We start from the raw sequence: 25,990 nt of genomic DNA, 5'->3' as shown, positions 1-25,990 counted from the left end.
GTCATACCTCTCAGGAAGGAGACGCTTCTGTCTCTTAGAGATGAATGTACTTTGGTGCAAAAAGTGCAAATCAATCCCAGAACAACAGCAAAGGACCTTGTGAAGATGCTGGAGGAAACAGATACAAAAGTATCTATATCCACAGCAAAACGAGTCCTTTATCGACATAATCTGAAAGGCCGCTCAGCAAGGAAGAAGCCACTGCTCCAAAACCGCCATAAAAAAGCCTTACTATGGTTTGCAACTGCACATGGGGACAAAGATCCTACTTTTGGAGAAATGTCCTCTGGTCTGATGAAACAAAAATAGAACTGTTTGGCCATAATGACCATTGTTATGTTTGGAGGAAAAGGGGGGAGGCTTGCAAGCCGAAGAACAACATCCCAACCATGAGTCACGGGGGTGGTAGCATCATGTTGTGCGGGCACTTTGCTGCAGGAGGGACTGGTGCACTTCACAAAATAGATGGCATCATGAGGAAGGAAATGTATGACCTCAATCTTATAGAACATTTGTGGGCAGAACGGAAAAAGAATGTGCGAGCAAAGAGGCCTACAAACCTGACTCAGTTACACCAGCTCTGTCAGGAGGAATTGGCCAAAATTCACCCAACTTATTGTGGGAAGCTTGTGGAAGGCTACCCGAAACGTTTGACCCAAGTTAAACAATTTAAAGGCAATGCTACCAAATACGAATTGAGTGTATGTAAACTTCTGACCCCCTGGGAATGTGATGAAAAAAATAAAAGCTGAAATAAATCATTCTTTATACTATTATTCTGACATTTCACATTCTCAAAATAAAGTGGTTATCCTAACTGACCTACGACAGGGAATGTTTACTAGGATTAAATATCAGGAATTGTGAAACTGAGTTTAAATGTATTTGGCTAAGGTGTATGTAAACTTCCGAATTCAACTGTAGCTCTGCTATTATTTTATATTATTATATATTGTACATCACATACTTTAATCTTAATTGCCTGTCCACAAACACACAACTCATGCAGACATCAAATAATGAAAAGTATGTGTATGGTGAGTCACTCGCACGCGCACGCACACACACACACACACACACACACACACACACACACACACACACACACACGCACGCCCACACACACTCACGCACATCCATGTAACAAGGATGTTAAACCAGGGTCATGCTGGTGCTGCCGTATGGCAGCAATGACCCCTCCATTGATAACAACCCTTTCTATCCCCCGCTCCTTCCCCCAGTTGGCTCTGGCCCATCAGGGTATGCCAAGTCTGTCACCATGGATGAAAGTCACTGGAGTCACCTCAGATCAACTCAGACTGGGGATAGCGAGAGAGAGAGAGGGGGGGGGGGGGGGGGGTGAGAAAGTCCCCTAGCGCTCTGTCCTCAGACACAGCTGCTGGCCTCTCGCTGCCAACGGGAGCAAACCTTACGAGAGGGAGGAGGAGAGAACGAGAGAATGGAGCAGGAGATAAGGAGAGAAAGAAAGAGGGAGACAGAAATAAAGGGAGGATAAGAGATAGAAAGAGAGAGAAAGAAAGGGAGGATGAGAAACATAGAGCGAGAAAGAACAGGAGACAGAGAGCGAGCGAAAGAAAAGGTGAGACTGAAAGCAAGAGTGCTTCCCCTGAAGCCCTGTCCTTTTCCTTCTACCTTTTCCAGTCTTTCACACTGAAGCTGTGGAGGATAGTCCCAGGATTACACAGAGAGAGAGAGAGAGAGAGCGGGGAAGAGAGAGTGAAGGAAGAGGGTAAGGGACATAATGGGAGGGAAACTAGAGAGAAAAAGAAAGGAGAGAGAGAATGATGAAGGTGGAGAGGGAGAGTACGGGAGAGGGGGAGATGGAGAACCGGAGGGAGGGAGAGAACCAGAGAGAGTACCAGAGAGAGAGAGTATGATGAAGGGGGAGAGGGAGAGTACGAGAGAGGGGGAGATGGAGAGCCGGAGGGAGGGAGAGAACCAGAGAGAGTACCAGAGAGAGAGAGTATGATGAAGGGGGAGAGGGAGAGTACGAGAGAGGGGGAGATGGAGAGCCGGAGGGAGGGAGAGAACCAGAGAGAGTACCAGAGAGAGAGAGTATGATGAAGGGGGAGAGGCTTGTAATCTGTATTCAAATCCAGAGGCAGAGTTAACAGAGTTTATACGTTAACTATTCTACAGCATAGCCTTCTGTGTACAGTTAAACATGCTTTGCTGCTGCGGCTCTCGGGTTGGTGAGATCTTTGCTGTGTGTTGGCCAGGGGGTGTGTGTGTGCATGCATGTGTGAGATTGTGACTGAGACACTGGGACAAGTTGGTGGCAGGTGCTAGCGATAAGACTAGAAGGGGACACAGTGTGCCCTGTCCTAAGCGACAAGGGGAACAGGGGTAGGTGATGTGGAGACACTATAGCTAGCAATGACTTAGGTGGAATCTCCCTTTTTATACCCTTTTCACATTACTGAGCAGAGCTGTACTGCACTGGCCTGGGTGAACATCCACCATAGTCGCCGCATGCTGGAATGAAAGGTTCAGGTCGGCACGGAAGTGCCGGTTTGGTACAGGTCTGCATGTGTGAAATAGTCTGAAAAGGCTATTAGTTTGATAAAACAACAGGAACTGAAGGGTTTTCATAGAGCCTCTCTCTCTGTGTTTGGTTCACACCAAGGGGGGAGAGAGAATGTTGTTTGTTCACTCCAATGCACCATTTTGTTTAAGATTCTCCTCACGACCTTCCCCTGCTCACTCGAGAGTCGGTGAGTTATCTGTCTCCCTTGAGCCAACAAACAAGACGAGAACAGAGCTGAACAGAGGGAGCTCTGTGTGATGTCGTCAGCTCTTTTCATCCCACCAATAAACAGAGAGAAAGAAAGAGAGAAAGAAAGAGCACACAAACGCATTGGGTTTTAATGAGCCACTTTGCCTTAAGGTGGATTTGAATATGGGTTGGATGATGCTGTGTCCTCTCAGAGCCTGTTCCATTGGATAAGTTCTTCGTTTTTTTAGATCTATAATTTTTGTGGGTTTTTATTTATTGAGAAAGGACAGTTAAGGGGAGGCAATAAAGATTGCGAGTCAGAAGGGCAGTGGACTGCATTTGAACCCGACTCTGGAATACATGTGTGGTAGAGTTAGCAGCTCTAACTGCTTTACCACACAGGTCACCGATAACGTTGTCTGTAATTCACTCTCACTACTTGATATAGTTTGTGGATTTGTGTTGAGTCATAATTATTTTTTGTTATTGATGGACTCTGCGCTCTATCACACCCCCTACTCTCCTCACTCTTCTCTTTTCCTCGCCATGCTCACTCTTCTCCTATTCCTTCACTCCTTCTCATTCTCACCTCCTGCTATGACACCCTTATTCCTCTCCATCCTATCCTCCCTCCTTCTACCCGTCCTCTCCCTTCTCCCCTCCTCTCCCTCCTTTCCTCTCCTTCCTCCTCTTCCTCCCTCTCTTCCCCAGGTCTCTATCTGGGCGTATCGTGGGTGGTGTGTGGTGGTTCTTCACCCTCATCATCATCTCCTCCTACACGGCCAACCTGGCTGCTTTCCTCACAGTAGAGAGGATGGTGTCGCCCATAGAGAGTGCTGAAGACCTGGCTAAACAGACAGACATAGCCTACGGCACCCTAGACTCCGGCTCCACTAAAGAGTTTTTCAGGGTGAGTATAGTACTGGACTGGATACAAGCTGTGTCTGAGTTCTCATATTATGGCCTTGTCCTATTTCATAGTCTATTTGTGTATGTAGGAATAAAATGTTTTAGCTAGTAGCTGCGTCGTTCCACGAAAAGTGCCTTTTGATATTTTAAGAAATAATTGCGCACCAATATTGCATTTTAAAAGCCTGTTATATTAAATTAAGTGACTTTAATATAGACCACATGGAGAATTCAATTAATCTGATTTTTTATATAAATAAAGGATATCTGAAGTGCCAAAATTCTGCATTTTGACATGTCCCTCCGTCAAACCTGTGTCACTTCTAGGAAGATTTCAACCACATAATCCCCAAATGTATCTAAGTTTCACCATCATTATAACGTACTAGTTATTTTGTTGCTTTGTCAGTCATTTCTGCAGATTAGTGATTCATTTACGTCTGACCCTCATTTTAAGGTCAACCCTGTTACATGAATTGAACTCTTTTATTAATATGGTGAAACTCTTCCTTTTAAAATATTTCTTTCACTAGCTGGTTCTACTCTTTTTGGCAATTTTCAGGTGGAAAACAGAGGGTCGAGCATTTTTTATTTATTTAAAAAAAGTATTATTATTTCACCTTTATTTAACCAGGTAGGCTAGTTGAGAACAAGTTCTCATTTACAACTGCGACCTGGCCAAGATAAAGCAAAGCAGTGCGACACAAACAACAACACAGAGTTACACATGGCATAAACAAGCGTACAGTCAAAAACACAATAGAATAAAATAAAAAAAAGTCTATATGTAGTGTGTGCAAATGGCGTGAGGATGTAAGGTAATAAATAGGCCATAGTAGCGAAGTAATTACAATTTAGCAAATTAACGCTGGAGTGATAGATGTGCAGATGATGTGGAAGTAGAAATACTGGTGTGCAAAAGAGCAGAAAAGGAAATTAAAACAATATGGGGATGAGAGAGGTAGATTGGATGGGCTATTTACAGATGGGCTATGTACAGCTGCAGCGATCAGTTAGCTGCTCAGATAGCTGATGTTTAAAGTTAGTGAGGGAGGTATTAGTCTCCAGCTTCAGCAATTTTTGCAATTTGTTCCAGTCATTGGCAACAGAGAACTGTAAGGAAAGGCGGCCAAAGGAGGTGTTGGCTTTGGGGATGACCAGTGAGATATACCTGCTGGAGCGCGTGCTACGCGTGGGTGTTGTTATCATGACCAATGAGCTGAGATAAGGCGGAGCTTTACCGAGCAAAGACTTATAGATGACCTGGAGCCAGTGGGTCTGGCAAAGAATATGTAGCGAGGGCCAGCCGACTAGAGCAAACAGGTCGCAGTGGTGGGTGGTATATGGGGCTTTGGTGACAAAACGGGTGGCACTGTGATAGACTGCATCCAGTTGGCTGAGTAGAGTGTTGGAGGCTATTTTGTAAATGACATCGCCGAAGTCAAGGATCGGTAGGATAGTCAGTTTTACTAGGGTATGTTTGGCGGCGTGAGTGAAGGAGGCTTTGTTGCGAAATAGAAAGCTGATTCTAGATTTAATTTTGGATTGGAGATGTTTAATATGCATAACACGTCAACCCTCTTACCCATAGATAGACAGGCTAGAAATGTTTTATAAATTTCACCTCTCCAAAATGTACACAATTCCTAAACAATTTCAATGCAATTTTATGACTCAAAGAAGTGTCTTCAACTCTAAGGTACTTTTTTGAACTCTCCTAGCTGTGCCGTGGAGGAGTTAGAGCAAGCACACTTGTAATTGTTTCATTTGGAATGCAACCCTGCATTCTTAGCGTCACACAATTACTGTTATGGTTTACGCAACAACAAAAAAACGGGTACATTATAAATCGCATTCTGGGTCAGGTGGGCATGATTTGAGTGCTTGTCCTATTGCCAACGTGACTAGCTAAGTAATTAAATACAATCTTACAGTGGTAGGCTTTCACAAGGCAATTCAAAGAAACAGATGGTAATTTTGGTGTGCATAGAAGGGTAGCATGAGTGCATTCAGATGCATGTGCCCTGCACATTTTCTTCTCTATAAACAAACACTGGCTCGATCTGTTCAGAACAACCCAGGGTATGGCGCCATGTCATCCTGTAACTGTACATCAAACACTGATCATAAACGTTGACACTGTATATGACATGAGTTTTATGATATGGAAATGTGAAGTGCACATTTGGACTCACGGGTGTTTGGCTTGCTTGTATGACATACAAGATGACATGGCATCATACCCTGAGTTGTTCCGAACAGAATGAGCCAGTGTTTGTTTATAGCGAAGAATGCACGCGCACCTGAATGCACTCATGCCTCCTTTCTATCTGCGCACCGTTTCTTTGAATTGCCTCGTGAAAGCCTAACACTGTAAGATTGTATGACATCAAAGCTGTCTTGATTATAATCCTCAACATCTCATCTTTCAAAATACATTGAGTCATCTTCATTTACAGCATTTTCCTCACTCAGACAACAACAAATGTGCAATTACCGGGAAGGATGGGGTAATCTTCTTGTCACGTGCGGTGCTCAAGTTCAGAACAGTTGTCAGTCAAAACCAATACAGCGCTGTGAAATGCAGAGCCAGAGCTCTGACGTCATGTACAGCATGTTACTGTACAGACACTTATTAGTGCCCAAATCGGAAATGTTCATCTCGTACGTGGGTACGAATGTCAAGGGCTACCCTCTTGAGATGGGAAAACATGTTTTTGTTATGAAGTTGAACATGTGCTTATGACAGAAAGTTTCTTTTGACCAAGTTACACTTCTCAAAAGGCTCCGAATTGGTGGAACGACAAAGTTACTAGTAATAAATATATAGTATGAGAATTCAGGGTGAGTAGTACTGGATTGATCAGCTCTGACACACACAAACACACGCATGACGCCATACTGATCAGATCAGTCAAGCACACTCGTTCACTCAGGGAGGAGTGTGTTTTTACAGTAACTGTTTTCAGTCAACACTCGCTCCTCCACCAGTAACTCTGTACTATACGTTAACCCCTCCATGTCCTCGTCTCTACTTGGCTGTGCTCTTTCTGTGCTCTCTCTCCACCCTCCTCCACCTCTACTCTTCCTCCACCCCTCCCCTGATCTGCCCCAAACCAACCACAGAGGTCAAAGATCGCAGTCTACGAGAAGATGTGGGGCTACATGAAGTCGGCCGAACCGACTGTGTTTACCAAGAACACCCAGGAGGGGGTTGTACGTGTGCGGAAGAGCAAAGGGAAGTACGCTTTCCTATTGGAGTCAACCATGAACGAGTACACGGAACAGCGGAAGCCCTGCGACACCATGAAGGTCGGCGGCAACCTGGACTCCAAAGGATACGGAGTGGCCACCCCCAAGGGTTCACTGTTAAGGTGGGTGGAGTGGTATAACAATATGTCCAAGCTGTGCGTGTTGTTATGTTATTCCACCTCCCCTGGCGTGCTGCCTGAATATGTATAGTAACGCTCACATAACACTCATGTAACACTTCTTTTTTTGTTAAGTTTGAGTTATGGTGAGTTTGGTTTGGGACAATTTTTTCATGATCATGAAGGTATAGGTGGTGGCTTTTACATTTGTTTGGTGTGGTGTGGCGTGGCATGCGGTCATGGCAACCGTTGGTTTTGTTGCAGCTCTACTTCCTTGTTGTCAGGTAATGTTTGTGCTGCTTTGTGTTGGTGTGCCAGTAGGAGTCAAAACAGCATGTTGATAAGCCTTAATATCATTCTTAAATATTACTATGACCAATGTTGCAGAATTCTGTTAACTTTCCCCAAATTCCTGGATTTCCTGCTTATTCCCTCCGGAATCTGTGAATATCACGAACTGGAATTTCTGGAAAACCTGGGAATTTGGGGAAAATGACCGGAATGTTGCAACTATAACGGCATTACATAGGCAATAGAGTGCTATTTGGGACGCAGACATAGTAAGTTTCATATGATGGTGGGATATAAGTGATGTGAATGCTCAGTCCTGTCTGTCTTGGCTGGACTCTAGAGCTGATTTATACACACAGTGGAATTTACAGGCCTGCCGAAAAATACAATATCATTCCCACTCACCACGGGGAGTTAGTTTCACTTCGCCAAAACTAGAAACTCTCATCTATCAAAAGAATGGGAGCAAGCTCATACTGAAAGGAATTGAAAAATGTAATAGAGCCTAGATTGAGTGTGTGTGTGTGTCTGTGTGTGCGCACAGTAGCAACGGTTGTCAAAATTGATAAAAGGTTATAAACACGGTTCTGATAAATGTAACAGCTGCATAATGGAGTGAGATACTCAATGCTATTAGGATAAACCAGATCTAAATCCACTGGATTATTAGCAGTGTGTTTCAGCGATCATAACATCAATAGGAAAATGTGCTTTGTCCAAGCAAGAGACTGTGCATTGGTTTTCTTTTTAAATAAATTGATCTAGCAACAATTATGTGACAAGTGAACTAACACCTCACAAAAAGAGGAAAATAATGGCTGGAAAGTGGGGAATACTGAGGTGGGCTGGGCATGCACCTTGCTTGGAACACATGCGCGCACACACACACACTATTGCACTAACCTCATCTGAATCCAACTCCAGTCCTGTAAATTCCACTGACGTGCTTCTCTAGAAGGCAACACCATGGGTTTGCAATGTAAACAACGACTGGTACTGGATTTACCCACTGTTTTCAGCAAGAGGAGTGACTGACAGATCACAGTAGTTCCAGATGGCGGCCATTTTTATTATGTTCAATTATCAGTCGCGTTACCCGGCTCAGACGTTGCATGGATCAACCAATGATTGCGTGTCACGTCATCAACAGACAGATTGCTGTAACGTACGATGTGGCTAGCTGATACTTTAAAATACCTATCCATCAATGTTCCCTCAATTTTTTGGGGGCACTGAGCAAATGTTAGGTCTTGTGAGCGAAAATTTTGTGGAACTTCCGGCGTGCGTTTACAGTGAACACAGGCTGTACCCTTACAGTTTTAGACAGTAGCCAATAGGCTATTGTGGCAATTTGAGCATAATGTAGGCCTACCAACAAAACCAATGGAGCGAATCCCATAATATTTTCACGTGGAAATAGCTTTTGATTTCTTTGATGTTGCCTACAGTAGGAGGCATTGATGACAGAGGGTTATCCTGTCTTGCCCCGGGCTATGTGGTGTTCAATACAGGCTTACATTGTATGAGACTTTTAAAAACGTTTTTACATTATGAAGGGCTTGACATTAATTCATGATTTTTTACTTGGTCTGTAACACTGTGGGCCAAATAGGTGACTTTACATTGCATTGTCTTGTGCTGTATAATAATACAAAATACAATGTATTATTATTCTCATACAGAGAATTAGACAATGTAGGCTACCCCTCTGCCAAGGCTTATTTGCATATTCCAACCTGTCTCAAAATACAACACTGCCCCTTTAATTAAGACATACGTGTTTTACCTGACTGGCTTTTCAAAGACAGCTTGAAATGTAGCCTACACATTTTGTGCTCTTGTTGGAAGCAGTAACTCCCCATTGCTGACCCATACTTATTTATAACTCCGCTAATAACTCACTAACTAGCAAAGAATATGAACAAATGTGCACAGGCGTGGCCCTGTGCTCTGATCTGAACTGATCTGAAAGCACATTCACTCACGGGTGGCTCTGCCTACAACAAAATCACAGACTCGTTCTTACAAAGTTCGATTTGTTTTGTTTTGTTGCATTGAAAAGGGGCTGATATGATGTTGATTCGATCACAGAAAAAACGTTGATCTATATCGTGCAAACTAATGGGACAAACTCGGTGAAGTTCAGTCTCTTGTGTCTCTGCGCGGCCTGGCATTTCTTCTGCGCGGCAGTCCTGGAGGAAGTGCGTGGCCACGCACTCGCGCAGTTTAGAGCGAACATTACTATCCAGGCGTTATAAGATCGGGCATGCATCAGCAATGCCTGGGCAGAGGAACCCGCCTACTATCTTCTGTCAGTCACTTCTGTGGTTGTCACCATGGAAACCCACAAATCAGCATGCAGAGCGGCTATGATGTCAGACTAAGCAGCTATTTCACAAGGCATTAACCCTAAAGTGACCCTAAAAAGGTTAAACAAGGTGACGTTTAATTATATTTTTCTTTTTTCTCATCGGCTTTTACTGAAATATTTATTTTAATAATGTTGCTGTCAGTTAAGCTACATTTCTGTCTCTCATTGTCGATGTGTACCTGATATTCCTGAAAAGTACAGTTGAAATGCACTGAATGCTTTGAATGCACGTGGACAAATCTCTCTTGATGCAAGTTTTACTCCTCTGAATCAAAATATATATCAAAATGATGTTACTACACAATCTTTTCCCTATGGGCACTACATAGGGAATAGGGTGCTATTTTGGACACACAATATGTGTAATGGAGTTTAACCATCAATCAGATCATGTTCAGAAAAAAAAAAACCACAGGGATACAACCAAGGAAACAAATAGAGATTTAAGTTTCATTTACTTCAATTTAGTTTCCTTGGATCAAACTCTGAAGTGAACCAAGTCCCAACGAGAGGTTTGTCCGTTCTGTATATGAGGGTCCTATCTGTGGGGCAAATACTAACTTCCACTTAAGTCAAAATGATAGTCTCAAAGTGTCTTAAGTGGAAGTTCTTGTTCACCTGTGTGTGTATGGAGGGAGGGTGGGAGAGGGAGTGAGGGTTTATTGTTACAGATAGAGCATTAACACACCCCTATTTCCACCCTTGTCCCCCCTTTATTATCCCCCCTTTCCCCCTCCTATCCCCAATTGGATGCTATCGACTCACCTTCACTCACCCAAATATGTTTTATCATTTTCAAGAAGCGCAGTTAACCTGGCAGTGTTAAAACTGAATGAACAAGGCCTGTTGGACAAATTGAAAAACAAGTGGTGGTACGACAAGGGAGAGTGTGGCAGCGGCGGAGGTGGCGAGAAGGTTAGCCATCCTTGTGTCAGCCCCATGCCGATTGGGTAAAACTGTTCTCGTGGTAACAGGCGCATCTGCCGGGGCGACACCCATCGTGTGACCAACAGTGGCGTTGTGATGTGGCACATATTATAGTTCTGGATGAGTTGAGAGCGATTACTGTCAAACCACAAATATTTGCTTTTGGTAGATGTTAATATTGTTCACCTATTTGTAACCTAAAGGTTAAGTGAATCATTTTTGAAGATACCTTGAAGTCAGTCATATTGTGTAGTCCCACTAAACACTACATTGTGCATGCCATAAATGTACAGTATCTTAAGGCAAAACGTGAAGTTGTCCTTCACGGGGCTCACTTTGACAAAGAGATGTATATCTCAATATGATTTCCATAGTTAAAAAACTGATAAATATATATATTTTAATTCTGTTGTTTTTTATTGTTGTTGAATTCAGCCAATAGTTGTAGCTTCACAGTAATAGCCTCCGATTGGTTGTTGTGAAATAGGCCTCGGCAGTATGTGCCCGTTCCAGAAAGCGATGCAGTGGGGGCCCCATGTATATTTCTGTAGTGCTCAGCCCCTCAGGCACCCATAAACCAACCCCCTAGCCCCCTCTCCACTACCACGAGCATAGAGACATGTAAACCAATGGGGCCCCTGTCTCCGTCACTTTCAGCTGTTAAGTGCTCTGTATGGGCTCTTTACATTTTTGACTGAATAACATAAAATAACATGTCCTATGATGTTATTTATGTTATTTCCCCCCCTGACCCCTCCCCGACCCCTCGACCTCACACGTGCGGTTTCGAAGAACTCCAGTAAACCTAGCCGTGTTGAAACTGAGTGAATCAGGCGTCTTAGACAAGCTGAAAAACAAATGGTGGTACGATAAGGGCGAGTGTGGACCCACGGCCTCAGGAAGTAAGGTCAGTCTCCTGCAAGTCCTGGGACCACACCTCCTCACTGACTGTTCTGTCACACTGATGAACCCCACCGCAAACAGACAGATAGGAAGATAGGCAGACAAGCATGGAGGCAGGCAGGTAGAAAGGCAGACGGGCAGACAGACAGACAGAGGCAGATAGTCAGGCAGACAGACAGGCAGACAGGTAGACAGGCAGACAGATAGGGAGGCAGGAGAGCAGGCAGGCTGGCTGACACACACACATACACACACAAAGATAGGACAGAGAGACTTAAGGCGTAGCCTGAGGGATACAATACATCACACTAGAAGGCATGCTAACAATTCAGTGGTAGCAGCAGCACAGCAATGTATGAAATGGTGAGACCTGCAGGATCACATTGATATGGTTGTCACCTGTATCTGTGCCACACTTAGTAGTGTATACTTAGTAGTGCACTTACCAGTGCATGTATTAAAGTTGTGCAGTTGTAATGTCACGGCAGATTATTAGTATCATAGAAGTAGAATGAGTGGAACAGGCATGGAACCTCTTACCTTGACTGGTAAACTCTATTATATTTATATGATTAGTATGCCAGTCATTCTAGCCCACTCTAGAATGGTTCTAGTAAGTTTATCCATTGGGCAATACTCAATCCAGTAAAGAGAACTCCTGCCTCAACAAAGCAGCATGTAAACGCCTTAGGGTCAAAAGTACTTGTCAAGTGTATTTCCTTGTCATGTATAATTAAAAAGTAGATCTCAAGTTTTGAAGACTTTTTTGAAAGTTCTCTCTCCCACACTCCAATCAGCAGTAGATAAGATACAAGGCAGCGTTTCGTAAAGTCTCGAACCTAAACAGATTCCTTTTGAAAAGGAAGCCTCCCCGTTAGGAGCAGGCGACTAACCTGAAAAGTGGGATTTAAGAAACGTGAAAGAGCTGCGCCCTTTGTCTTACATCACAGCCTCTAATTACACAATGATTATAAGCAGCGATAACAGAGGGCTAGGGAGCTACTTGAGAGTGGAGACCAAGGACATTTTTAACTGAGTCATTGAGGCAGCTAGTGAATTTAGAATAATTGTTTTCCTCCTTAATTGCTGTAAAAATGGCATAGTCACACTTTATCAAGACACCATTAGATTGGTTGGCATGGGAACATCATGGTGATATCAGCTGTAGCGGTAGCCACAGAGCTGAAAGCAAGAGCAGGTGTGAACTGGAAAGTGTATATACTGTATGTGTGTGTGAGTTTGGCAAAGTGTGTTTGTGTGTGTTTTAGACTTGTCAACTATGTATTTGTGCATGTGTGTTGTAATGTGTAATATAATTGCCTGGTACAGTGAATTCGGAAAGTATTCAGACCCCTTGACATTTTTCACATTTTGTTAGGTTACAGCCTTATTCTAAAATTGATTAAATCATTATTTTCCTTCATCAATCTACACACAATACCTCACAAAACCCCAGAAACAGTTTAGATTTTTTATGTAATGAAATATCAATGAAATATCAGATTTATGTAAGTAGGCAGACCCTATACTCAGTACTTTGTTGAATCACCTTTGGCAGCGATTACAGCCTCGAGTCTTCTTGGGTATGGCGCTTCAAGCTTGGCATACCTGTATTTGGGGAGTTTCTCCCATTGTTCTTTGCAGATCCTCTCAAGCACTGTCAGGTTGGATGGAGAGCATTGCTGCGCAGCTAATTTCAGGTCTCTCCAGAGATTAAAGTCCGGGCTCTGGCTGGGCCACTCAAGGACATTCAGAGACTTGTCCTGAAGCCACTCTTGCATTGTCTTGGCTGTGTGCTTAGGGTCATTGTCCTGTTGGAAGGTGAACCTTCGCCCCAGTCTGAGGTCCTGGGCGCTCTGGAGCAGGCTTTCATCAAGGAGCTCTACTTTGCTCTGTTCATCTTTGCCTCGATCCTGACTAGTCTCCCAGTTCCTGCCACTGAAAAATATCCCCACAGCATGATGCTGCCACCACCATGCACCGAAGGGATGGTGCCAGGTTTCCTCCAGACGTGTCGCTCGGCATTCATGCCAAAGAGTTCAATCTTGGTTTCATCAGACCAGAGAATGTGTTTCTCATGGCCTGAGAGTCCTTTAGGGGCCTTTTGGCGGGCTGTCATGCCTTTTACTGAGAAGTGCCTTTTACTGAGAAGTGGCTTCCGTCTTGCCACTCTTCCATAAAGGCCTAATTGGTGGAGTGCTGCAGAAATGCTTGTCTTTCTGGAAGGTTATCCCATCTCCACAGAGGAACTCTAGAGCTTTGTCAGAGCTCAATTTCGAGTCTCATAGCAAAGAGTCTGAATACTTATGTAAATAAGGTATATCTGTTTTTTGTTTTTTATAAATTTGCAAACATTTATAGAAACCTGTTTTCACATTTTCATTATGGGGTATTGTGTGTAGATTGCTGAGGAAATTGTTTTATTTAATCCATTTTAGATTAAGGCTGTAACGTAACAAAATGTGGAAAAAGTCAAGGGGTCTGAATACTTTCCGAAGGCACTGTATATATGAGTATGTATGTGAGTATGTTTGCATGTGTGTGTGTTCTCAGCCCCCCACCACCGCCACGTCTCTGATTGCCTGTCTGCCCTGTGTCTCTCCTCCAACCGCCCCAGGACAAGTCGTCTCAGGCCCTGTCGTTGAGCAACGTGGCGGGGGTCTTCTATATCCTCGTGGGGGGCCTGGGCCTGGCCATGCTGGTGGCCCTCATTGAGTTCTGCTACAAGTCCCGGAACGAGGCCAAGCGAATGAAGGTGGAGGCACCGACGTCTGAACACCACCACCCAAACCACCACCACCTCCCCCACCACCTAACCCCTAGCAGCCCCCACCCCAGCTGCTCCAGCCCCAGAACAAGCCCTCAACCCAGTCACAGTCCAGGCTACAGTCCTGGCTATAGTCCCGGCCACAGCCCCAGCCCTTCCCCAAGCACCCAAAACTTAGCCACGTGTAGTGAGGTTTTCGACGGTTACGGAAGCAATGGGGATGTTAAGATATAATGCTGGTACAGGAATAGCCCCTTCCACCCCCCACCCACCCCTCTAGGCCCCCCTCCTATGGTACTGTAAGTTGAACCTCCCTTATTGGCCACTAGCTAGCTTGCCGTGCTGCTGATTGACTGTGTGGCAATGCTTACTCTAATTCTTCTGCTTTGTGATTAGCTTGTTTGTGGTCATGTGACGTCCTTGTCTGTCTCCTGGCTTCCCAGTGGGGGCTTTAATAAGGCCGCAGCCGCTATTGTCTGTTTGGCTACAGACAATGGGCTCTATTTTAACAAACCTAACACAATGGTAAATCTTAGCACTTAGCGTTATAGCTTCAGGGTTGTGCAGAAATATTTTTGCTATTTTCACAACTGAATAATGGACACAGTAGCTGGTGGTGGCAAAAGGCTGGATTTTGATGAATAACCGGTTGTAGGTGTTTCAAGGCTTGGCCCCTCACTTACCAATTAGAACGTGCTCCATATGTAGTTGCTTCAAGTTGTGTATTTATGGTCTTTTATGTAATGCATTGTCATCAACTCCAATTCAAATGTTAGTCCCTTATAGCCTAGTTCGTTAAATATGTTTGCGGCCTTTGATATGGCATTATAGGACGACTTAATACAATAGTTTAGAGGAGCTTGTCTTTGGTTTTCGGGTTTTCGGACGAGGGGCACTCTTTGAAAATGGGGATGGGTAACCTTCTTAAACAAGCGAAATGCAGGTATGTAAATTGTGAATAATGGAAAAGCATTAGGGTAAAAACGATGTCGCTTAACCAGCCTTGACCAAGCGGACGGTAGGTTATGTTTGGTTTTTAATCAAATTTAACAAAATGGGGGGAGCCAATCGTTTCTTATATTTCTAATACGAGATTCACCGGCACATCTTTTCTTCCATGGGGCACTGTGAGTCATGGCTACATGGGGTGCGATTCCGTTCTCAAAATCCATGCCATTAACAACTGATTTGCCATTAAGAACTGCTTTTTATAGGTCTTAAAACTACCCATTTATGCTGCATGAAATTGTCACCTTTGCACTTGTTTTTAACCCCTTACTCTTGTGGAAATTGGCATATATGGACAGGGCTACATTGAAATGTTTCTTACAGAAAAATATGGAAAGCATATGCATAACCATGGTAGCAATTAAAAGGGTACAATTTGGAGATTATGGGAAAAAATATTAGACTAAAGGTGAGAACACAACAGTTTTCCTGACACAAGACTGAATCCAAATATTACGCTGTTGATTTTAAGTGCGTTTTACATTTACAGTACTTTTCACCGCATTTGTTGATAACGAAATCTGAAAATAGTCTGGATAAATTCAGTAACATAATAAGAATATTCTTGAAAAATGTGGGGTCGGTGCAACATAAGAAAAAAACATTGCAAGGGTTTGAGTGAGAGGTCTAACTAGAGTTTCCAAGTGGCCACACACCTCTCCAAAGTGTGCACGGTTCCTAAGTAATTTCAATGCACTTTTATGACTCAAGGAAGAGTCTTCAACTATAAGGTGCTTTATGGAGCTCTCCCAGCTGAGGAATTAGAGCAAGCAAACTTGTAGTTGTTGTTTTCTTTGGAACACAGCCCTGCACCCTTGCCTTTACACCATTACTGTGCTTGTTTACGCAATCCAAAAACTGTCCATTATAAATCACAATCTGGGTCAAGTGGGCATAATTTCAAAGCTTGTTCTATTGCCAACATGACTAGCTAAATTATAAAATATGATCGTACAGTGTTAAGCTTTCACTAGGCAATTCAGAGAAGTAGACAGTCATTTTGGAGAGCATAGAATGGAGTCATGAGTGCATTCAGATGTGTGGTCCGCGGCAAATCTTATTCACAATAAAACAAACATAGACTCATTCTGTTCAAGACAACCCAGGGTATAACGCCATGTCATCTTGTTACTGTACATTAAACATAGTCATCATAAACATTGACCCTGTATATTACATGAGTTTTATAATATGGAAATGTGAAGTTTGGACTAACGGGTGTTTGGTTTGTGACATCAAAGCGATATTTATTACTGTTATAATCCTCAACTTCTCATCTTTCAAAATACAGTGGTGCCACTTTGGTTTCATAAGTGGTGGGGACATAACCTGGCTGGGGGTCCTCCCCCAGAATTTTTTGTGGCATGTAAAGCTAATTTCCTGCGTTTTTACACAACCCAATATGTAAACTCTATTTGGAACAAAAATTAAGCAATAATGCCCACGGTCATCAAGCTAGGTAAGAGATCATTATTAAATATGTTTAAGTGATTCGTAAGACTGCACTCGATCAAAGGTAATTAAATAATAGATATTGTGTTGCACCTTTAACCAATAGCCTAAAAAATGAACAACTCCTGAAAAAAGACAGACTTTAGATTATTTATTAAGACCTCCTCTATATCAAATTTCAGCCAGACTGACCAGCCAGCCCACATACACCTCATACAGTTGAAGTCGGAAGTTTACATACACCTTAGCCAAATACATTTAAACTCAGTTTCTCACAATTCCTGACATTTAATCGAAGTAAAAATTCCCTGTCTTAGGTCAGTTAGGATCGCCACTTTATTTTGAGGATGTGAAATGTCAGAATAATAGTAACAGAGAATGAATGAATAATAGAGAATGATTTATTTCAGCTTTTATTTATTTCATCACATTCCCAGTGGGTCAGACCCCTTTCTGTTAATCTTCCATAAGCTTCCCACAATAAGTTTGGGGAATTTTGGCCAATTCCTCCTGACAGAGCTGGTGTAACTGAGACAGGTTTGTAAGGCCTCCTTGTTTGCACACGCTTTTTCAGTTCTGCCCACAAAATTTCTATGGGATTGATGTCAGGGCTTTGTGATGGTCACTGCAATATCTTGACTTTGTTGTCCTTAAGCCATTTTGCCACAACTTTGGACGTGTCCTTGGGGTCATTGTCCATTTGGAAGACTCATTTGAGACCAAGCTTTAACTTCCTGACTGATATCTTGAGATGTTGCTTCAATATATCCACATCATTTTCATTTCTCATGATGCCATCTATTTTGTGAAGTGCACCAGTCCGTCCTGCAGCAAAGCATCCCCACAAAATGATACTGCCACCCCCGTGCTTCACGGTTGGGATGATGTCCTTCGGCTTGCAAGCCTCCCCCTTTTTCCTCCAAACATAACGATGGTCATTATGGCCAAACAGTTCTATTTTTTGTTTCATTAGACCAGAGGACATTTCTCCAAAAAGTATGATCTTTGTCCCCATGTGCAGTTACAATCCGTAGTCTGACTTTTTTTTATGGCGGTTTTGGAGCAGTGGCTTCTTCCTTGCTGAGCAGCCTTTCAGGTTATGTTGATATAGGACTCGTTTTACTGTGGATATAGATACTTTTGTATAGATACTTTTTTTCCTCCAGCATCTTCACAAGGTATTTTGCTGTTGTTCTGGGATTGATTTGCACTTTTCGCACCAAAGTACGTTCATCTCTAGGAAACAGAACGTGTCTCCTTCCTGAGCGGTATGATGGCTGCATGGTCCGATGGTGTTTATACTTGCGTACTATTGTTTGTACAGATGAACGTGGTACCTTCAGGCGTTTGGAAATTGCTCTCAAGGATGAACCAGACTTGTGGAACTCTAAAGTTTTTTTCTGTGGTCTTGGCTGATTTCTTTTGATTTTCCCATGATGTCAAGCAAAGAGGCACTGAGTTTGAAGGTAGGCCTTAAAATACATTCACAGATACACCTTAAATGATGTCAATTAGCTTTCAACATAATTTTCTGGAATTTTCCAAGCTGTTTAAAGGCACAGTCAACTTAGTGTATACAAACTTCTGACCCCCTGGAATTGTGATACAGTAAATTATAAGTAAAATAATCTGTCTGTAAACAATTGTTTGAAAAACTACTTGTCATGCACAAAGTAGATGTCCTAACTGACTTGCCAAAACTATAGTTTGTTAACAAGAAATTTGTGGAGTGGTTGAAAAACGAGTTTTAATGACTCCAACCCAAGTTTATGTAAACTTCCGACTTCAACTGTACATTAACACACAGAAAAAAGCAAATCATTCATATAATTCATCTCATTGGACTACTAGTACTGTAGAGCTCTTTTTACTATTTTTACAATATAGCTGGGTCGACCCGTCATGTCTCTAGGGGTCCACCATCCTACCGCGCCTCAACACACCCCACTCAGCTTTAGGACCTTAGTGAAACATTCATTATTGGATTTGGGTCTGTTAAGCCAAGGCCAGAGAGACAACCCACAGGACGGCGGACCAATAGGGGTACGACTGAGCAGCCCAACAGCTAGGGATTGCCTAAATAGGTATCTCCTCTGGGCATGTTTTCAATACAGACTCCTTTAGTCGTACTGTATTCCATATAAGGCATCCAGACCTTATGAAAGTTGCCCAGTATACCCTTAATCTTGTAATAAATCAAATCTAGTGATACATAACTTGACATTGTGGAAGGATAACCTACCTTCCAATTAATGGCAATGCATTACTTAGCCGCTATAAATGCTATGTTACACAACTTCTATAGATAAGTCTCCGGTATCAACATTTCCAAGCAAACAAAAACAGGGAGAAGGGAGAATATGTAGACATACTGAGATAAAAGAAGACACTCTTTGCCAGAATTCAGCTAGCCTTCAGAAGAACATAACATATGCAAATATATGTCCCCTTTTGTGTTTTACACCTCCAGCAGAGGAATTACATTTCTGAGTGCGTGATATTCAGTTTCACTGGCAAATAGTATGTTCTATTGATGGTCTTAATACTAAGTAATTTATGTCTGAGATGATACGAACATGACTGGGCATTCAAACATATCTGTATACAGCCATTATCATCAATAGCTTCTACAGTGGCTTGCGAAAGTATTCACCCCCTTGGCATTTTTCCTATTTTGTTGCCTTACAACCTGGAATTAAAATTGAGGTTTGTATCATTTGATTTACACATCACTTTGAAGATGACATTTTTTTTTATTGTGAAACAAACAAGAAATAAGTTTAAAAAACTCAAAACTTGAGCGTGCATAACTATTCACACCCCTCCCCAAGTCTATACTTTGTGGAGACACTTTTTCAGCAATTACAGCTGCAAGTCTCTTGGGGTTTGTCTCTATAAGCTTGGCACATCTAGCCACTGGAATTCGTGCCCATTCTTCAAGGCAAAACTGCTCCAGCTCCTTCAAGTTGGATGGATTCCGCTAGTGTACAGCAATCTTTAAGTCATACCACAGATTCTCAATTGGATTGAGGTCTGGGCTTTGACTAGGCCATTCCAAGACATTTAAATGTTTCCCCTTAAACTACTCGAGTGTTGCTTTAGTAGTATGCTTAGGGTCATTGTCCTGCTGGAAGGTGAACCTCAGTCCCAGTCTCAAATCTCTGGAAGACTGAAACAGGTTTCCCTCAAGAATTTCCCTGTATTTAGAGCCATCCATCATTCCTTCAATTCTGACCAGTTTCCCAGTCACTGTCGATGAAAAACATGGGATAAAAACATAGGATGGTGTTCTCGGGGAGATGGGAGGTGTTGGGTTTGCACCAGATATAGCGTTTTCCTTGATGGCCAAAAAGGTCAATTTTAGTCTCATCAGACCAGAGTACCTTCTTCCATATGTTTGGGGAGTCTCCCACATGCCTTTTGGCGAACACCAAACTTGGTTGCTTATTTATTTCTTTTAAGCAATGGCTTTTTTCTGGTCACTCTCTGCTATGGAAAGATACTCCAATCTCCGCTGTGGAGCTTTGCATCTCCTTCGGGGTTATCTTTGGTCTTGCTTGGTGGTGACCCTTGCTTAGTGGTGTTGCAGATTCTGGGGCCTTTCAGAACAGGTGTATATATATGTGTGTGTATATATATATATGTGTGTGTATATATATATATATATATATATATATATATATATATATATATATATATGTGTGTGTATATATATATATATATATATATATATATATGTGTGTGTGTGTGTGACAGACTTTATTTAACTAATTATGTGACTTCTGAAGATCATTGGTTGCACCAGATCTTATTTAGGGGCTTCAAAGCAAAGGGGGTGAATACATATGCACTCACCACTTTTCCGTTTATTTTTTTTCATTTCACTTCACCAATTTGGACTATTTTGTGTATGTTCATTACATGAAATCCAAATAAAAATCAATCTAAATTACAGGTTGTAATGCAACAAAATAGGAAAAACGCCGAGGGGGATGAATACTTTTGCAAGCCACTGTACCAGGTCTTCCTCACATTTTTGTTTGACATGTTTTGTGTCATCGGGAAATCCTCTATAAATCCTTGATACAGTTTGGAAATCTGACCCTGCTGAGACCCCTGTCACCATCGGATCCTCCTAAAATGAGGCATGACAAAGAATTATCTTGGTGTACATTTATTCATTATATTATCCAAGAATAGAATCAATTGTTCAATAATTGAATTGACCATTACTCTCAGATCCCAGACTGTAGCTTTAGCTGCTGTCCTGTAGCTACTGTAGGTCTACCCATTTTTTATCATTCACTGATATTGTTAAAAAATTCACCCGAGCTCTGGTCTTCCCTGGCTGTCTGACCCTGCTGGGACTCCTGTCACCATCTGATCCTGCTAGACATGATGAGCAAAATGTTGTGTACTGACTGCACTCGAGGGCTGCATTCCTGCAGGATGCCTTGCAGTTGGCATTTTTCATTTTTTTCCTGCAGGCGGGAGCGGGCGGTCAGACAGATGACTTTGGGATGAAAATATTTTTGTTGTCCCACAGATTATTTGGAAACTGTCATCCTTCTGCTTTGTATGCGTTAGCCTACCTATTGTAATAAAAGCACATATTTTTCGCATTATTTCTACACTCAAAATTCGCTGTTTCAACTTCAGTAGCCTACCTCTCCTAGTTGGGCGTGAGAGTTCAAGTGCGCCTAGTATGTGTGGTCTCATCGAAATAGAGTAGGCTGCCCACATGGGCAGAGAATCACGTGGCAGTTAGTTTACTATAGTGTCTGCCTATGAATATTGATAATGGAAAGAAGTGGAGGGCACTCAACCAAAGTGAGTCGAAGTTCAATCAAATAATGTCATCATCATTGAAAAGGAAAAGGCACAATGCACACACAGGTTAGGCTACTATGGTGAGCGGGCATTGCGCCTTTTCATTTTCAATAAGTATCGATTACCCATTTATTTGTCTCTGCCTGCAAATCGTCCTCCTAAAAGGTAACCTGTATACTATAGGCCTATGCAATACATAGCAAGTGTTGCTGTCATCATTCTTTCTGCTTCCAGTTCAGTAGCCATACCTGTGAGATCAGGTGCGCGTGTGGTCTCAATTAAATAATAGGCTATAGCCTATGCATGGGCGGTGAAGCACGGAGCAGTTATCTTTCCAAGGAAATGTACTTCCTAAATAGGCCTATGATTAGCCTATAGTTTACTACATTGCCTCGGAATAGGCCTACACATTGATCGGTCTGAAAATCTTCCCATTACTAAAAGGTAAAAGGTACTAAAACTGGGGGGGACAAAAATGCAATTTCAGAACGTGGGGGGGACATGACCCCTCCGTCCCCAGTGAAAGATAACAAAAAATGTGCAAACTAGCGAGTTGGATGAGGGCAACTTCTTGTCATGTGCAGTGCACAAGTTCAGAATGGCTGTCAGTCAAAACCCATACAGAGCTGTGAAGTGGAGAACCAGAGCTCTGACATCATGTATAGCATGTTACTGTACAGCCACTGTGTTCTAATTTAGGTACTTATCCGTATCCAAATAGTCAATTTTCAACCCGTATACAGGTACGAGTGTAAAGGGCTACAGACACGCCTCAAATATCGCCACCCCTCTCCCTCAGCGCAAGCGAGCTCAACGTTAGACATGCAGGTAAATTGCCAAACCTAGCATTAGTGCTGGAAAATGGCGGTTTTTACATGATGAAATTGCAAACTAATGAGCATTTGACACTTGCGTCTCCTTAGCGCCAGCCAAAAATAGAGCCCAATGTCTCATGCTGTTGACTGACTAGTGTTAGAAATTTCCAGAAACTTTCCCCAAATTCCCAGATTTTATAAAAATCCCAGGTGCAGGAATCCCTCCCCGCTTATTCCTCCCTGATTCTGGGAATGCTCCTACCGGGATTTCTGGAAATCTGGGAATATCAGGGTAGTTTCCCAGGCTTTCCAGATATCCCAGTTCGAGGATTTCCTGTTGGAGTATTCCCTCCCTGCTTATTCCTTCCATGAATCCTCCAAATAGAATTTCTGAGAATTTTGGAAAATCTTTCCAGATTTCCCCAAAAAAATCTCAGATTTTCTAGTAATCCTAGTTGGAGGATTTCTTCCCTGCTTACTGTATTTCCTCCTGATTCCGGGAATCTTCCAACCTGGATTGTTTGGGAAAGGTTTCTGATATTTCACAACCCTAACTATGACACCCAGGCACTTGCTCCTCTGTCTAAACCAGAAGGGAGAACCACAGGCTTTAATGAGAAAACAGCCCCATGCACACATAAAGTTAGATAAAGCAATATAACACTGTACATTATTGGGGAGTTAAAGCCTAAAGTAAGTGGAAGATAACTGCCCCTCTAAGAGTTATATTGATTTGAACTCTTATCTCTAAGATATTTCCCTCGGGTCCAGAGATATTAGACTTGCAGATCTACAGTCTCAGTCTCAGTATGTGTCTGACGTGGTTATGTGTCCCCTGTTGGTGCTCTCTCTTTATTCCCTTTACTGTTGCTTGGTCAGCTGCCCTGTGGTCCCTCACCCACACATGAATCATCCATTGTCTAATAACCATAGTAGTCAATGGAAGTCGTGTATTAAATGTACACATAAAGTGGCGTAATATGATATTATTATTGAATGGCCCTGATGGATGTCCTGTAATTATGTGGTGTGACGTTGGATGTAGATTCTGTACGATATTCATCCCCAACATTACCCATCTTCATGGTGATTCCTGATCTTAGAGCTTTTAGCGTCATTTTGTAGTGTGGCAGGGTCCGAAAACCCATACTAGCATCCTAAATAGTAGGCCGTTTGAGTATGTGAAAAAATAAAGTTTTATAGTATGTGACATTTAGAAAATTGAGTATGCTTTAAATGGCCGGACGTCATACTAATTTCGGCTTCTCATGTAGTATGAATGAGTTGTAACCTTTTCATGAATTTCACACCCACAATGCATTCAAACCGGATTAAAAGGAGAGCTTCTACATACTGCATACTTTTTACTAAACATTACGTCACAAATAGTATGCGACGATGAGTACATTTTATGCAGTTTAGGTATGTAGTACGCTAGTATGAGTATTCGGACATGGCCAATGTCTATATGAGCTGACATGTTTTATCTGTCCCTCTCTCGCCTCTTCTTTCTCTCTTTCCACCTTGCTCTCTCTCTTTGCCTCCCCCTCGTTCTTTTCCCCCTCCCTCTTTCTCTATCTGTCCCCCCCGTCTTCGTCTTATTTTCATCTCTTCTCCCTACCTCCCTCTCCACTTCACTACCTCTCCCCTCTCTCTGTCTCTATCTCCCCTATCTCTCTCATTACCCTCCCTCCCCCCACCCATGTCCCTCTCTTTATGTCCCCCCACCCCCCCACCACCTCCCAGCTGACCTTCACAGAGGCCATGAGGAACAAGGCACGCCTGTCGATCACAGGCAGCGTGGGGGAAAACGGACGCGTCCTGACGCCTGACTGTCCCAAAGCGGTCCACTCGGGCCCCTCACTCCGCCAGAGCTCCGGCCTGGCCTTGGTCTCCTCCGAGCTCCCGTGAAAACCAAAAACCTCCAAAGTGCCTTAAAAAACTATTCTACCCACAACCACCATATACCACAAAGACACAGGACAAGCACCACTCTAACCGGACACCACTATTGTCTGGGAAGAGAGGGACTATCTAACGTTGTGGACGTTTTCTAATGTAGCAGAGATGGGGACTCTAGTGAATTTGTGGTCATTTTAGAAGGATTTCTGTGGAAAAGTACAATCTGGATTTTCACTGTGGTCACGCTAGGGCGTATTGTAATCATGGTGGCGTTTTCTGGTGCAGAGGTGGAGATTGCGTCTGACATGTTCTACTCAAGACCCTGTACCAACTTACCATACCTCGCACTGGCGAAGGAAGAGGAGGAGGAAGAAATGAGAGTCAAGTGAAAATGAAAAGTAAATGACCAGAAAACTGTCAACTTTAAACGTGTAACTGAGTATCTCTGGGTTGCTGACTGTGAATTGGCAAACTGAATCACAATCAAAAAGTGGACAATATTTATTACCAGTTGAGAACAGTGTTTGAAAGACAACTGTCAGTCAACAATTCACTAAATATAAATCACTGACATCATGAGGCGGAGTGTCCCCCGGTGTCACCATGGAGATAAAAACTATAATTATTAATGAACTACAGTAACTCTATTGTTAATTAATATAGGATAAATAAACTGTGAAGATTTAGTAAATATGTATATTCTGTGAAGACAAAGCTAAAGAAAAAATATTTGCGGTACATAGAGGAGACTGCATAACATGCTTGCTTTTTAAACAGATGTAAATAGCTGATTCGGTAGTGGACAGAGGACTGTTCTCTTTTTGTAAACATCTTTAAAGAAATAATTCATCGCAATAATGAATAAGTCGTTTGAGGAGAGACATTGAGACAGTGTTTTATTTCTTCGATGTTCAGTACACAGAGTACTGTGTTCAGAAGATAGAGTGCTGAACATTCATGCTCAATGTTCCATGGGTATAGTATCAACTCTGCCCATCCAGATACCTGTTCCCTACATATTAATATATTCAGCGATGAATGTGAACTAGCCCCTCCCAATCCTCTAGCCCACCCCATCCTCTAGCCACACCTCCTCACTGTGCAGTCGTAGACCAGAAAGTGTCTCATAGACCAAACTTTACATTTAAGCCCTTTACTTGCGTTTCCGCTGTCAAAATTGAAATATATATCGTTCGATACATTTTTATGTAACGAACAAATACATAAACTGTCCGTCTCCTGGTTTTTCAGCGTTTTTTTTTCAACGTTCACGGCTTTTGAACGTCTCTTATCTGGGTAGTTATTTTAGATAGTTGTGTGTGGAGAGTATAACGCAAAAATGAAATGTGAAATGAGAAAAAAATGAATTCTCATTGCTATATTATTTTGAGAGTCAAAGCTATTTCCTATACAGTATTTATTAATAAAAAATCATGAAGAAGAAGACTGTTTGTATTATTGAGCCATGGTCAAAGCTTTGGCCCTCTTGGGCCCCAACACTGTGGATCCTCAGTAGCAGGCTGGACAATATAGCAGAACATATGATCCCCTCCCTCTCATTGAAGTTATTAATGCATTGTTTGCAGAGGTCTCAACTCATGGCTGATGGAAGAACAATCTCTGGGCCCGTTGGACGCAATAGGACACTGACTTTTACTAAGTCATCCTTTTGTCTATTTCATTTTCAACTTTTTCCCCCAAAACCTG

At 42.5% G+C, this 25,990-nt stretch overlaps 1 protein-coding gene across 1 annotated transcript in view; it reads left to right on the top strand.

Annotated features, from left to right (window-relative positions):
* Nucleotides 1-25,727, top strand: part of LOC129867100 (glutamate receptor 4-like) — an 87,793-nt gene extending 62,066 nt beyond the window's left edge. The window contains exons 11-15 of the mRNA XM_055940274.1: nt 3,449-3,647; nt 6,773-7,020; nt 11,399-11,513; nt 14,127-14,264; nt 24,128-25,727. Coding sequence (XP_055796249.1) covers nt 3,449-3,647; nt 6,773-7,020; nt 11,399-11,513; nt 14,127-14,264; nt 24,128-24,292 — 865 coding nt within the window. The 3' untranslated portion in view covers nt 24,293-25,727. The remainder of the gene's footprint in view (nt 1-3,448; nt 3,648-6,772; nt 7,021-11,398; nt 11,514-14,126; nt 14,265-24,127) is intronic.
* Nucleotides 25,728-25,990: the final 263 nt, after the last annotated feature.

Source organism: Salvelinus fontinalis, chromosome 2 (assembly GCF_029448725.1).
Source record: "Salvelinus fontinalis isolate EN_2023a chromosome 2, ASM2944872v1, whole genome shotgun sequence".
In the NCBI taxonomy this organism is placed as follows: Eukaryota; Metazoa; Chordata; class Actinopteri; order Salmoniformes; family Salmonidae; genus Salvelinus; species Salvelinus fontinalis.
Note: the sequence above shows the minus strand (reverse complement) of the source record. Positions and strands in the feature narration are given on the sequence as shown.